This window comes from Zosterops lateralis (genome assembly GCF_965231275.1).
Source record: "Zosterops lateralis genome assembly, chromosome: 4".
NCBI lineage: Eukaryota > Metazoa > Chordata > Aves > Passeriformes > Zosteropidae > Zosterops > Zosterops lateralis.
The window spans coordinates 67,982,961-67,997,546 of NC_139765.1; the positions used below are offsets into that span (position 1 = coordinate 67,982,961).

Consider the following 14,586-nt stretch of genomic DNA (forward strand, 5'->3'; position numbering starts at 1 on the left):
TAAGCTCCTTGGAACAGAGACAAGGAAGTTTGTTGAGCAGGTATATTTTATTTGTTGTGTACTGCAGTGCTCTGCCCAGCAGTCATGCATGGGTTGAGCCATCTCAGCCTGCAGTAAGGAACTCGTACTTTTCCTACCTCCATTTATTTATTGGAGGCTGTGGGTCTACCAATGGCTTCCCACTGGCACAGATTGTCTCTTGCCTGCATTCTTAGAGCCTCTGATTTGTGGGATATATTGAAAATTGTCTTCTGGCTTTCAAGGTTGCACTGCAGTCTCTGCCCAGACCCCCCTCATGCTTTGTTAAAACGTTACCTTATGGATTCTGAGGATTCTGGAGGATCCTCACTGAGCAGATGGGAACTGAGCTCTTAATTTTAATATCTATGTGGAGAAGGTTTCACATTCCTACCTGGTAGAACCAATGGTATAACACAGATGTTTTCACTTTCATAGGGACACTGTGTTGTGCTGTTGCTGCTTCTTTGTACATGAACACAACTGAAATGTTATTTTCTTGCAAAATAACTCAAACTTACTGGAAATAATAGTTTGCTGCTTTCTTTTAGGTATACAACTTTTTATTTTAAAATTCTTGAGGTTAGGGATAGTCTAAGCAAATAAATCTGGTTGATTCTGCTGTAATGTACAGTGTGACAGGTGCTGATAGCTGAGGTAGGAATGAGGCCTTTCTTGCATTTCAGGAGTGTTGAGAGCAGAGAAATTGATTTGTTGTTTTTACCTTTGCTTTTGTGTTACTAAACAAGCCCTAAGCACTGTGTTTCACCTTTTAGGAAGTTAAATCCAAATCTACCTATTGTAACAGTTCATTTCAGAAATGGATGAGGGTAGCATTGGGTTCTTCAATATGTTCTTGGCCTTGAACAACTGGATCTCACTGAGCAATTAACTCTCTATATGTTTTTTTAAAAAAGAGAAATCGTCTGCAGTTTTTACTTTATTTCTCCTCTCTTAATGTCCTTGTTCTGTACTAAAGTAAATGCAGTGAGATTTACAAGCTTTGCCAGATTTCTTATTATTAAGTATGTGCAAAATGCTGGATCAAAAAATGGAGTTTATTCCTGTTTGTTTGGAATTGCCTGCTTGTATTGCCTCAGGTTTTGAGACCTGCTGATCCTGTAAGGAGGAGATTCTTTCTGGGACTTGTACTTTTAAGGCTGACTGGCCTTAAAGATCATTTACTGTGACTCCATTAAAAGTAGACTTCCTTGTTTTGCTTCATCAGAACTGGGAAGAAAACAATTTTCTCTCTTGTCTCCAGTTCTGTATCATTTGTGTGTTGAGAGAGGCCTTTGGCTCTCAGGCTATTAAACTACTATCTTCAGGAAACACAAAATTTAGTAAAATTACTTTCACTAAAGTAAATTTTTTTGGTGTTGGGATGATCATAAAAATAGACTTGTACCATTATGAACAGCCTTTTAAAATATAAAGTGGTTTTCCTTTGTTTAAGAGGATCGAGATCCATTAAATGGCTTGGTTTTCAAAGTTAAATAAAAATAACTACATTATATAAAATCATTTTAAAAACATTGATTACCAAGAAAGTCAAATTTCTCCCTGTAATTCTTCTGTTGCCAAGCAGGGCCTTACCAAGGGTTTTATCTTGTTAAACCTCTCCTTATTAAAAGAAGCAGTCTCAAAATTTGTTGCTGTTTTGAAAACATAGTCTAGGGCCTGCCTGTGTCCCAAGTTTCCCAGCAGGATGCAGATATAGACTGGCAAACCAAATCATATCCAAGTTAAATGGTGATCTCAGATCTCCTGTTTACATCTGACTTATTTCTCTTTAACCCATTTAATAAAGGAAAATGAAGCATAACAGTAATAACAGGATGCTGGGATTTTATTAGCTAAATATTCTCATCATAAAGAATATTGCATTAATGCTGAAAAAAATCAGAGTTTGGATAATAAGGAGAAATGTGAAATTAACATGATTTTCTGTTTCAGCTACTGGACCAACACAATTCATGCATCACCTGCCATGAAGTTGATGTGTTGACAAAGCTGCTTTATGAAGCTTTGAATTCACTTCTTACTGAGATGAGCCTTTCAAACACAGCTAAGAAATTACAAACCCCTTTTCAGCTGTTTCATGAGAGGGAAGCAAAGGGAGGAATAGGGGAGGGGGACTCTGAATCTTGCAGCTGCTTTTGGTGGACTGCACTGGAGCTGAACAAAAGAGAATAGAAAAGCCTCAGGTGCTTGTTGAGCTCTGCAGGCTGGGTGTGGGTCTAACCCAGACAGCAAAGTTGGAGAGACACCTGATCATAGTTCAGCTTAGAGAGAATGGAAGGCAGAATTGTATTTATAAGCCATGCTCAGTTAGAAAGACTGCTGTATTTGAAAAGGTTCTTTCAATATAAATAATAACTACCTGCCAAAAACACCTGGAGCTTTTTGGCCCTCTGGAAACCAGCTGCCAATCCCCAAAACACCTCCCTGCTCCCAACCTGCTGTACACACTGACTTGGATTTCACTTTGTCAGTGTGGTGGGTTTTTTGTTTGTTTGTTTGTTTGTTTTTGGTTTTTTTTTTTTTTTTTTTTTTTTTTTTTTTAATGGATAGATGAGAATATAAAACACCTTGCAGAAGTTAAGATTCTCTCACTTAGGTGAGCCCAGCTTTTGTGGTTTATTTGAATTTTGGTTTATTCCATACCACAGTATGGAATGTGGTAAGTCAGATGTGATAGGTTTTTTCTGGGCACCTTGGTGTTTTCTGTTGCTTGTTTGTGGTTTTGGGTGATCAGGGGAGAGAGAGAACAAAGAGCAGGGAAGCTGAGATTAGTTGAGAAAAGCAAAGCAGGGAGTGAACTGGGAGAGGAGGTGTTTGGAGCTGGAAGTTTGTGAGGAGATTTGTGAAGAAATGCAGTTCTGCAGAAATGCAGAGTGTTGTGGATTGGAGGATACGAGGGGATTAGGGATAAATGTGAAATCCAACTTCAAAGGTCTCACATGTCAAGAAATAAAGAGATTTTTGTGATCTTACGATGTCAGCAACAGGCAGAAAGGAGTTGATTATTAATATTCTCCTGGGCACTTCTCAGTTTCAGCTGTAAAGTTGTCTTCTCCATGGCTTTGTGATTATTTCACAGCCTGTGGTGTGATGTTTCTGTGTGTTTTCATGGTTTCCAGTTCTCTGCCTCAGCCATGGTTTGTTGCAGAGGTTCTGTGTTTCCCTGTCACAGGCAGGCTGGGTTAATGCTCAGCAGAGCCGTGAGAAGCCGATTGTGTGAATTTCATACAAATTAATAACACTGTCGCTGGCAGGAAGGGGAGTGTGGGAGGAGACTGCAAAGAATTGATTCATTTTACACATAGAGCTCAAGATGGTTTTAATTACATCTGTGTACTGAGTTTGGCCTTACCAAATACAGGTTTGTAACAAGTTCACTGGGTCAGACACAACTGTGAAATACCTGGTTTGAGAAAAGCTACTGCTGCTGTTTTTGGCAGCAGCACGTTGCTGTAATCCCCTGAAACAGGGACCCGCCACCAGCGTGTGCTGGTACCTGCTGCTCTGGGTCAGAGTCATTCTGACCAAGTTGGAGACATACAGCCAGTCCCAGCCTTTTTCCTTCCCTTCCCATCAGCAGTAGAATTATTTTTTAAGGGGAGATGGAGAGTTAAAAGCATGATCCTGCAATTCAGTTATGTCTGCCCTCGGTTGGAACATTCTGCAAGTGAGATGTCGGTCTACTAAATAAATAAAAATTAAAGTTCTTTTCTATTGAAAGGACATAGCCAGTGTTCTGATGCTGAGTGTGCCACAAAGAATTGGAATATTACATTATGTAACACTAAAAGGTGGTTAAAACCAAATAATAGAAGCAGTGCTGCAGTGAGTTCAGGACTTCCTGGCAAAAATACACAGCATTTTTATATAAACAAATACTGGGTATGAGAACAAAGCAACACACACAAATACAAAATTACTGTGAAGGGTTCATCTGCTACAAGAGATGCAGAAGTTACTATGTCCAGTTAATGTATCTGTAACATTTTTCTTGCAAGATCTTCAGTAAAAAACAGGTTTAGATCAAATGATGTTCAACAAACACTGGAGGATTATGCACAGATGAAACATGAACTGTTGTGTTTACATGGTAAAAAACCTGGGTGTGTAGCCCTGGAGCTTTCTTGAAACTGTAAATGTTGAAGTTTTATTTTGCTGTCTGTTGCTAATTTTAATTTGCAGCCTAAAAGCAGTTGAAAACAATCCCAGATGCAGTGACTGCATTATGCTGGTTAGTGACACTGGGGTGGCCTTACTGCTGCATTGCCCTGGTCTTGCTGGATCCCCTGCCTACAGACTGGGGTCATTCTTCAATGCACTTGTATGTTCTTAAGAGAATTAAATGTGACTTTTTGTGGGTAGGGATGTGTTTCCTGAACAAGGGATAGTGGAAGATTTAAATGCACCTGTCAACTCTTAAAAAGGTTCTAACCAATATTTTGCCTGTAGAAAGCCCTTTGTAACATTTCTGCAGAACTTCTAAACATTAAGAAACTGCACAGAAAGATGGAAACTCTTTGCAATAACTCATTTTTTCAGCAAATTCACAGCTATGCTTCAGTAATTCATCATCTCATCTGGGATGATGAGGTGCAGATTATCCCCCTGCTGTTGTCCGGTGTGGCCTTTTGAAACGGTTGTGCAGGAAAGACAAAAAAATCTGTAACTTTCTGTTAGAGGGTAACAGAGTATCAGAACGAGTGGCAGAGTTCTGGGCACCTGGGACTGACGTGATTCCTCTGTGCTCTTCCCACAGGAGACGCTGATCCAGCCGCCAGTGTCATTTCATTAGGTCCTGTATCTCTGGTGTTGTGGAGTCCTCCAGCGATTAAACGAGAGCAGTGGACACATCTCAGCATGTCAGCCTAGAGCGTTCAGAACCCAAACCTGGGACAGGCTGGGGCCGTGGGGCACGAAGAGCAGCCTCCCCTCTCCCCCCCCACCCCCCCAAAAAATGCTTTTTGTTATGGGAACCGCGTTGAGGGTTAATCTTCTCATAGGAGCAGAAGCAAACGAGCGAGATGGGGAAACTTGACCTGCGAGCAGCTCGGCGAGAGCCGGGAGCAGCGTGGAGTTCAGATGATCACACTGGAAGGGGAAAGGCCTTTGGCAGCTCAGCCTGCAGGGAAATAAAAGCTCTGAACTCGCCACAAGTTATGTTGTCTCCGACTCGAGCACTTGGTGTTGGAAGGATGCTCTTTGGGGGCTGCAAACCGACGGTAGAAAAACGTAGAGCAAACGGCAAAATGCGGAAGAAAACCCCTGGCGAGGAGGAAAACTCCTCAAACACTCCTCAGTGAGGATGTTCATGGTTAAGGAAGAGCTTTTTGCTGCCAGATGTGCCAGAAAGGGGGTGGGGAGGGGTGAAAAGCTGAAGAGCCAAGGAGGTAAAATGTCTGTTAAGGTTTAAAATAGAAAGCGAAGTTGATGAACACGGGGTGTTGACTCGTACTGCTTGGAACAGCCTGACACCAGCCTAAGGACAGGGATATAGTTGAGCCCATTGTATGTATCATTGAAAACCAAAACGTGCCAGTCAGCATAACAGGAGGATGTCAAGGAGTGGATCCAAATATTTTGTTGATCTTCATGGGTTGATAAGCCTCTGTGTCTATTGAAACAAACAAAAATTAAAAAAAAAAAAAAAAGATTTAAGTCTGGAAACAAGTAGAATTTTTTTTTTTTCCAAGTAGAAATGAGGTTTCTTGGTCTGTTTCTGACAATCTGTTATTTATTAGCATAGGGTTTTGTTTGCTTTCAGGTAGAGGTAGTCCATTGAGTTAAAGAGCCCATCTGTATGTTACTACTAATTCTTTTTTCTAGCTCTTTTAAAATCCTTTTTACCACTGGTTTTGGTTTCTGCATGTAGGAAGGGAGACTTGTAAAATTGTAACATTTCATACAGAAATGCCGCCCGATCTTCACCAGCTTCAGAAATCTGACCTTTGCCAATGCTGCAATAAAGTGTTGTAATTTAGAGTCCGTGTCTGCCTCTTGACATTCACTTTGTTCTTTGGAAATGATGTTTTGAAGGGTTTGTGGTGTGTTGTGGGCTGTAGTTTGGACAGGAATTCCAGGTCTTTGATTCAAGTCTGACTTGATTTTTTTCATACTGTTTCCTTTTCACATGAAATTCATGGGTACATTCATTAATCACATTTGTAGCTCTGAGCTCCTCCAGGAACGTCTCCTACACCAATGTGACCATATCCACTGGTCAGATGTAATTTCCACTTCCCCAAAGAACAATGCCTACCAATTCCTAATAGCAAATTAAGCATCTAATTGTGGTTCAGACTAGAGTCAGCTTCCTTTTCTCAACATGTTGCTTAGTTTCAAAAGCATTTAATTTATCCAGATCGAGTAACTGCATAAAAATAAAATATTAGCTCTGTTTTATATGTGTCAATCCAATGCCTTGGATGGAATTGGGATCAATGGAAATGTCTTTATAAAATTATTTGCTAAAAATAGTGTCAGCTAGGGATTTTCCTGACTTCAGGCTGAAATTGAAAAACAGTTCAGTGAAACCTTCTGAAGTTTAATTTTTAAATTAATTATTCTAATGTTGTGGCAAATAAAAACCTCAAAGATCATTGTGAGTGAAATAATCAGGGTTGAATGCACAGACACAAACCTTTTAGCAGGGCCTGTTGCAGTAGGACAAGGAGTGATGGTTGTAAACTAAAAGAGGGTTGACCTAAATTAGGTATAAGGAAGACAATTTTTACAGTGAGGGTGATGGCACAAATTTCCCAGAGAAGTGGTAGATGCCCCATCCCTGGAAACATGCAAGATTTCAACCTTATGTATTTGAAACTGTTCCTGCTCATTGCAGGGATGTTGAACTGGGTGACTTTTAGAAGTCCCTTCCCTTGCAACCCAAACCATTCCGTGATACACATTAAAAAACCCAGTTGGCATCCACTTTATTCCTTGTCTTCCCATGGGCTGACCCCACATCTTGTGCTGTGGCTGGATGCTGGTCCTGCTGCTTGCACAGCAGTGTCACCACCTGATCCATGTGCAGGTTCTGCAGGGATTGCCTGGCTCCCTCTCATGGCTTTAGAATCCTTTGCCTTTAGTGGGCATTTAATTAAAATTGTTGGGTGTGCAGCCTGGGATTGATACAGAATAGGGAATAGCCTCTATTTTAGTCAGTGGCTGTCACCTATGAATATTGCTGCTTTACCCAGATTACTAAGTGTTTATTTTAACTAATGAAATTATGTTTAATGTCATTGCTTCTCTTTCCCTGCAGTGCAGTGACCTGTGGGTGTGTCTGGTCACTGGGTGTGTCATCCCAAATCCAGCCTGTGGCACTGCTGGATGGGGCAGAGGATGTTCCCTGGGCTCACGGGATGCTGGTTGAAGGTGCCCTTGAAGGAACATTCTGCAGCAGTGTTCCCAACCCTGCAGCAAGGAGTTAATTCTAGGAAAACATAAGTAGATGATGGAGAAACTGTTTCATGTCCTTGATTATGTAAAAGATTCCTGTTATCTTATCGTTCTGTGGAAGGAATTTGGGCTCAAGTCAGGCCCAGGCATTTGGAGTTGTCTTCACCAATGCGAGGCTCCTTGAGCTGACAGACAGAGTCTGCTGTAGGTTTGTACTCCACAATGGTGCCTCAGTTTTTGATGGTAACTTCTCTTCCCAGATCTCTCAAGGCAGGGACTTGGGGGAATAAAGTCCTTGCTATCATAGGAGACAGGTTTGTGACCACCTGAGGAACCTGAATGTGCCTGAATCCACGTGCCCTGATGGGTCTGAGGCCATCCCAGGCTCCTGTGAGGGGCTCTGAGCAACCTGGTCTGCTGGAAGGGGTCCCTGCCCATGGCACAGGGTGGAACTGGATGAGCTTTAAGGTCCCTTCCAACCCAAACCACTCCATGATTCATGGTGCATCACTTGGAAGTCTGTTGGAGCTGAGGAGCTGTTGGCCCTTGCTCTAGGATGGAGCCAGGGTGTCTGGGAAGCTCTGAAACTGGAATTTGACCCGGGAATGTCAGTACTGACAGGCAACACCCTGAACTCCAGCTGATGGTGTAGGGCATTTTTCTCTACCTGCAATGATGTAATGTGATAAAAAAAGGCATAAATATTTTTTTCATTAACTGCTGAGTTTGCAGACTGGCTGTAATCTCAACTTCCCAAGCCTTCAGCACAAGAAACCTCTTGGGCTGTTTCATAGTTATGTAGATACAAAGCACATCCATGCACGTGTGCCACAGCAAACACAATTTTATGTATATTCAGGCTTAGAAAACCACCTCTGCTGTGGAGTCTGCCTGCTTTCCTCAAGCTCTCAGCATTTTTCCTTTGGCTGTTCCAGCAAAGCAGTCTCTGTGTGCTTGGCAGGGCACAGGATGGGCTGTGAGGAGCTGCAGTGTCCGGCTCAGTCTGTCCTCACCAGGTTGAGTGAATGTTTCCAAAATCAGTCCATCCATAATGATGCCACGAGCTTGCTGTTGCCCCTGATAAATACATCAATTTTCCCCTCATTTTTTTCCCTTCTTTGAGCTTCATCATTAATTTGCTCCACGTTGAGGTTTTCCTCAGCCATGCACTCCTGTCCTGCTGAAGGTGGCACTTTGCTGTCTCTTCTCAGAGCTCCACTATAAATAGGGTTTTTTCCTAAGGAAATCCCAGTGTACTGGGAATAGGAAACTATTTGAGCAGGAATCAAACAAATGAGCGAATGTCAAAATATTTACTTGCATTGTTTGAACTATAAACTTTGCTTTTAAGTTATGATCGGGGTGTTGATTGTGCCCTTAAAGCACTCTGTGTTTATGGTCCTTGTTAGAAGAGCAAACAGAGTTCTGTAAAAAAGCCTCCCTTCCTTCCTTCCCTCCATCACCTGGATCGAAGCCGGCAGGCAAATAAAAAAATGGTTGAGACACTTAAAGAGGAGGAAGACATTTAGCTATTGCTAATGTTTATTTGTTCTGTGACATTTACCTGCAGGAAGAAAGTTTCTGTTGTTGTCAGCAGCAAATGTCACTCCCCTTTATCCCCTACACGAGTCATAGTCAACAGCCCAAGAGCTTAAAAACTTTGCTGTATTTACCTCTTAATTGTTTTGGGGGGTGGTTTTTTTCAAATTTTAAATTATTTCCACTATATATATAATATGCACGCACTTTTATCTGGTCGTGGCGAAGTGCAAATCAGAAATCCTCTCCTGGGAAGCAAGATTTGAATGTGTCAGTGGGGCTTTCAGAACCCACCTGTAGGGAGGTTTGGGCTCATTGCTGTATTAATCCCAAATTGAATTGCTACAAGTTGCTGGAAGTTGCCTCCCTGGAAGTGAAGATAACCAAGTCATGAGAGGCAGCTTTGGCTGTTCTTATCTCTGCTCTGAACAGCTTTTCAAGTGGTGATGGGAGCTCTGGCTTCCTCCTCGGGCTCAGGGCAGGAAGAGCCTTTTCCTGGGAGGAAGACACAACTTCAGTCCCCTTCTCTCCGGGAATCCAGCTGAGCTGTTCCCGGCAGGCTCCGGTTCCTCATCCCTCCTGTGCCAGACTTTCATTTCCAGTAGAAAAGTGGACACAGCAGCAGGACTTACACAGTCTGACTCTCCCTTTCCTACTGAAATGCCTGATAGGGGTAAATAAGTTTATTATTCAGGTTGGTCCCAAATCCCACACCCATGAAAACCAGGGGCTTATTATTGACCGTGTCTTAGTTGATATAAAATCAGAGCAGTTTTTGGGTTCAGAGAAGGCCCCACTGTTGCTGCAGGGTGACAAAATGCAGAGAAAAGTCTCTGCTCTTGGCATGGCCAGCACGGAGCTGAGGGGTTTGTTACAGGATGCACCAGGAATTGCACACAGTGCCCATTTCCTGGGCTTGAGCTCACTGGAAAACTCATGCCATAAATAAAAATTAAACCTGATCAAGCAAACTAAAATCCATTTAGGAGGCAGGAAATGTTCCACGGTAATGAGGTTTGTGTCGTGAAGCCTGAAGACCCTGTGGATCCTCTGCTCTTGTTCAGGGCTGGATATGGGAAATAAAAATATACTGACAACTGTTTCCTAATAGAGGTTTAAGTATGAAGGAATAGTCTCCCCTCCTGCCACAACAGCTTGTAGGGATACTGTTTTCCTTCTGGTGTCAGTCCACCCTCTGAGCATCAGTACAATGGGTGGCTTATCTTCATTAATCAGAGGATGAACAACTCCTGGCACATGTGAGTCGGAGCTTCCAGGCTGTTGGATTTTCTCCTGGGCTGACAAGGCAATGCTACCAAAGGGGCAGCTGTGGTGGTGGGAGAGGAAGGGTGATTCAGGATTACTCCATAAGCCTGGACACCCAAAGGTCAAGCTCATCTCTGCTCTTTTTCCTTGGCTTAACGTCATTGCTCTTATTTCTCAGCTGGGAAACGCAGGCCTTGCCCTTCCTTGTGGGAAGGGATAAGCAAGCAGAGAACAGATAAAAAAATTACTCAATTTTCTGATGCCGACAATAACAGAATTTCAGGGAGTTCAGAGCTTCCTTTGAAATTAAGGGGAAAAAATACATCAGAAACATTTGAGAGTGAAGTTGACCTCCCCAGCCCTGTGAGGAAATGAGCAATCCCATCCTAACACAGAGCTCCAAGGCTGAATCAGGCAGGGAAGGGACTTGCACGGGAAGCCCCAGCCAGCAGTGAGAGGGGGATGCTGTGCCCAGCAGGGGCTGGGGGCTTCAGGCTCTGGGAGGATCACAAGATGCTGCCACAGCTTCACTGAGCTGCTGAATCCCTCCTGGGCTGAACAAGGCCTGGCTCAAGGACACGGGACTCCCACAGGGAGTGTGGGGACACTGGGAGGGGGGTGTGCATTCACTGGGAGAGCAGGGACGTGGTTTTGTGCATCACCTCAGAAACAGAAGTGTGATGTTCAGCAGTGACCACTGAAGCAGCTCTGGCTGGTGTCTGGGTGAAACTTCCCTTGGCTGCCCCAACCCCGTGCCCAGATGCTTTTCCAGCAACTCCTGTAATGTTCCATTTGCAAAGCAGGAAAGGGACAGGAAGGATGTCCTGGCTCCTGTGCTCCAGCAGCGCCCTGGGAAGGCGGATTCCCTGTTCCCTGGGATGAAAGGCACCGCTGAGCTGCACTTCCCACCCCCACCTGCTCCAGGTGCCTCCCAGCCCCACACGGGGCTGGCAGCAAACCAAAGATAAGGTGAGACAACCCTCCCCTGGTGCCCGGTGCAGGTTCCAGGGCTCAGGTGGCTGCTGGGGCACGTGGCAGGGCCTGAGCTGGTGCCAAGGGTGAGTTTAGAGGGTGCCCAGGGTGTGGACACTGAACTGGGAGCAGCAATCACCAGGGGAGGACCAAGGCAAAAATTCCTGACAGACTTGGAGCAGCAGCTCAGCAGAGTCCCTGGCTGGGGAGTCAGAGTCCCTGTAGCACAGGCTGTGGGAATTGGAGCTGCTCCCCGACTCTGTGGTCAAGCAAAGGATTTTATGTATTTAATTTCTTTTAAGTTCAAACCTTCAACATACTTTAAAAAAAAAAAAGTATGGGAAAAAACTCCCCCAAACCCAAAAAGCTTTGCCCTTCAGGTGAGGATACTGCAGCAACTGCATTTCTTTATGATACAGAGACACCCCTCTGAGAAGAAAATAATGGTCCTGGGTAAGAGTGCCTCAGCAGAATCAGTTTGTGGTTCCTGGGGCTCTGTGAAATATTCATTAAAGCTCAGGGGCAGGTGCAAAGACCCATGAACAAAAGAGAAATTGAAGCTGAGTGGCTCCTTCAAGCCTGCCAGCTGGTTTATCTACCACTCCTTGTGCCTGCTCAGTTTAATCCCAAAGTTATTGAAGCCTCTCCTGGTATTCTTTTTTTGGCCAGTTGGAAGTAGCAGCAGGTAATTGTGGCCCAGTGGAAAATAATCTTTCCTGGCAGTTCCCTTGAGGTAAGAACACATCTGAATATTTGGTGATGTAGTCAGGGATGCACTGAGGACTTTTCAGGGAAGGCATTTCCTCATCTGGGAGGAGTCACCTCACACTGGAAGAGAAGCCCCATTCTGGGGAAGAAAAAAGACCAAATAAAAACAAAACACACAAGACAAGGGTGTGTTCCCCTGGAAGGGTTTGGCTCCATCCAGTCTAAGGACCCTCCTTACCGCAGAGGAAAAGATATTTATAGTTTGGAAATCAGCACTGTGATGAGGACTTGTCTCCCTTTGCCTCTATGGGATGCAGGAATTATCTGAAAGCAAGAACAGGTGGAGGAGGGCTGATGAATCAAAGGCCTCCTCTCATTGTAAAGGTTGGCAGAGTCTCTTGGGGGCAACACTGCAAGGTGAAGGAGTTCAGGAAGGCTGGATGTGCTTCTAAGAAGGAAATTTTAAAGGCACGGGAGCAGATGATCCCACATGATGAAAAATGTGCCAGCAGGGAAGGAGACCAGCCTGGCTGAACAAGGAGCTTTGGCTGGAACTCAGGGGGAAAAAGAAGTCTATGACCTTTGGAAGAAGGGGCAGGTAACTCAGAAGAAATTCAAGGGTATCAGGGTTATGTAGGGCTAAAGCTTAACTGGAACTTAATCTGGCTACTGCTGCAAAAGTCACAAAAATAGTTTCTATAAATACATCAGCAACAACAGCAGGGCTGAGAAGAATCTTCATCCTTTTTTGGATGCAGGAGGAAACACAGTGACAAAGGATGAACAGAAGGCTGAGGTACCTCTAGCCCTCTTTGCCTCAGTGTATAAAGGTAAGCCCAGTTGTTCTCTGGGTCCACATCTCCTGAGACAGGGATGGGGAGCAGAAGGAAGGCCTCATAATCCAAGTGGAAATGGTCAGTGAGCTGTTACAGCACTTGGACACACACCAGTCCATGGGGCTGGTGGGATCCACCATCCACTGCTGTCATGGGAACCAGTGAAGTGCTCCCCAAGCCCCTTCCATCATCATTTTCCAGCAGTCCTGGGTAGGTGGGGAGGTCTGGGCTGTAAAATGGCCAATGTGACACCCCTCTATGAGAAGGGCTGGAAGCAAAATCCATGGAATTACAGGCGAGTTAGGCTGACCTCAGTGCCAGGGAAGGTCACAGAGCAGATCATCCCCAGAGCCATCACAGCACATGCAGGAGAACCACGGGACCAGGCCCAGCCAGCAGGGGCTTGTCAAAGGCAGGTGGAGCCTGACCAACCTGATCTCCTTCCATGGCCCACCTGGGGATGAGGGGAAGGCTGTGGGTGTGGCTGCACTTCAGCAAAGCCTTTGACACCATCTCCCACATCACTCTCCTGGGAAAGCCTGGGCTCTCCCTGTCAGCCCAGGGCTTGGCCAGGTGCTCTTGTGGCTGGGTTACTCCTGCCTGGATGGGCAGGCCCAGGGAGGGGTAGGGAATGCTGCTGGACCCAGGTGGTATCTGGTCACTGTGGTGTCCCCCAGGGGCTCTGGGTTAACATCATTATTGATGAAGTGGACAGGGGGATCAGGGGAGGCTGCTGCTGCCAGGGAGTTGGGCAGGAGTGTTGATCAGCAGGAGGGGAGGGAGGCTCTGCAGAGGGATTGGGACAGGCTGGATTGATGGGCCAAGGGAATGAGGTTCAACACCACCAAGTGCCAGCTCCTGCCCTTGGGATGGATCCCTCCAGGCTGGGGGAGGAGTGGCTGGGAAAGGGGCCAGTGGAAAGGGAGCTTGGGAGTGCCTGGGCTGGGCCACTGCTGGCCCTGAGCTGTCCCAGTGCTGCTCCCAAGGCCCTTCCTTTGTAGCTGCCTCCAGAGCAATCCCACTGGAGCAGGGGCTGCTGTGCCTGAGCTGAGCTTCCCTGGCTGCCCCTGTGCCAGGAGGACAGTGAGCAGGCAATGAAGGAAGGGCTGTGATTTTCACTTGCTGGGTTCAGCAGAGCTGTGAGTTACTCTACTGAGGCACAAACGAGACTGAAAACCTGCCCAAGTCGCTGGGTTAAAACTACCACCTCCCTCCAGCCTCCTGCCTTTTCCTTGATCCCTCTGTGGATAACACTTTCTGAACTTGTCTGTTCTAAAGGGAGAAACCAAATTCCTATGTGTGTGTGTATAAAACAGGAGTCAAAACATCAAAAGCTTCTTCCCCCAAAGCTGCAGCCACTTGAAAAGGCTGCAGGTGCTGGGGCAGCTGTGAGGCCTCACCTCCAGCACGGGTGAGGCACTGGAACCTCCTTTAAGTTTCACCACAGATTGAGCCAAGTTAAATTCTCTCCCCGTGGCTCCAGGCTGGAGCTGGACACAATTACAAAAGGCCACCTGCCCTGCCATGGCTGAGACATGTAGCTGAGCCCTGAGGCAGCCCTGGAAAGCTTGGAGACAAGGCTGCTGCACCTGCTGCTGCTTCTTGGCTACCACCACATCCAGCCTCAGGGAGGAAAAAAGTAGCTCAGGCAAATGGGAAATATTTCTCTTTTTTTAGAGTGATTTCTGTTCTCTCTTTTATGACACATGATTTTTGAACAAATGCTCAACAACACCTGAATACTTGCAAAGAAATCCTTTTTCAAAAGACAGAAAAGCAGCAAACACAGATGTAGAAGGGATGGGTAGGAATGTTCTCTGACAGG

General features: G+C 45.2%; 1 protein-coding gene and 1 long non-coding RNA gene across 2 annotated transcripts in view; both read left to right on the top strand.

Annotated features, from left to right (window-relative positions):
* Positions 1-6,034, top strand: part of UPF2 (UPF2 regulator of nonsense mediated mRNA decay) — a gene marked incomplete at its 3' end in the record, with an annotated part of 53,302 nt that extends 47,268 nt beyond the window's left edge. Inside the window, exon 22 of the mRNA XM_083859302.1 lies at positions 4,799-6,034. Within this exon, the coding sequence (XP_083715428.1) occupies positions 4,799-4,808 (10 nt within the window). The remainder of the gene's footprint in view (positions 1-4,798) is intronic.
* Positions 1-14,586, top strand: part of LOC310909031 — a 264,699-nt gene that overhangs the window by 244,589 nt on the left and 5,524 nt on the right. The window lies entirely within an intron of this gene.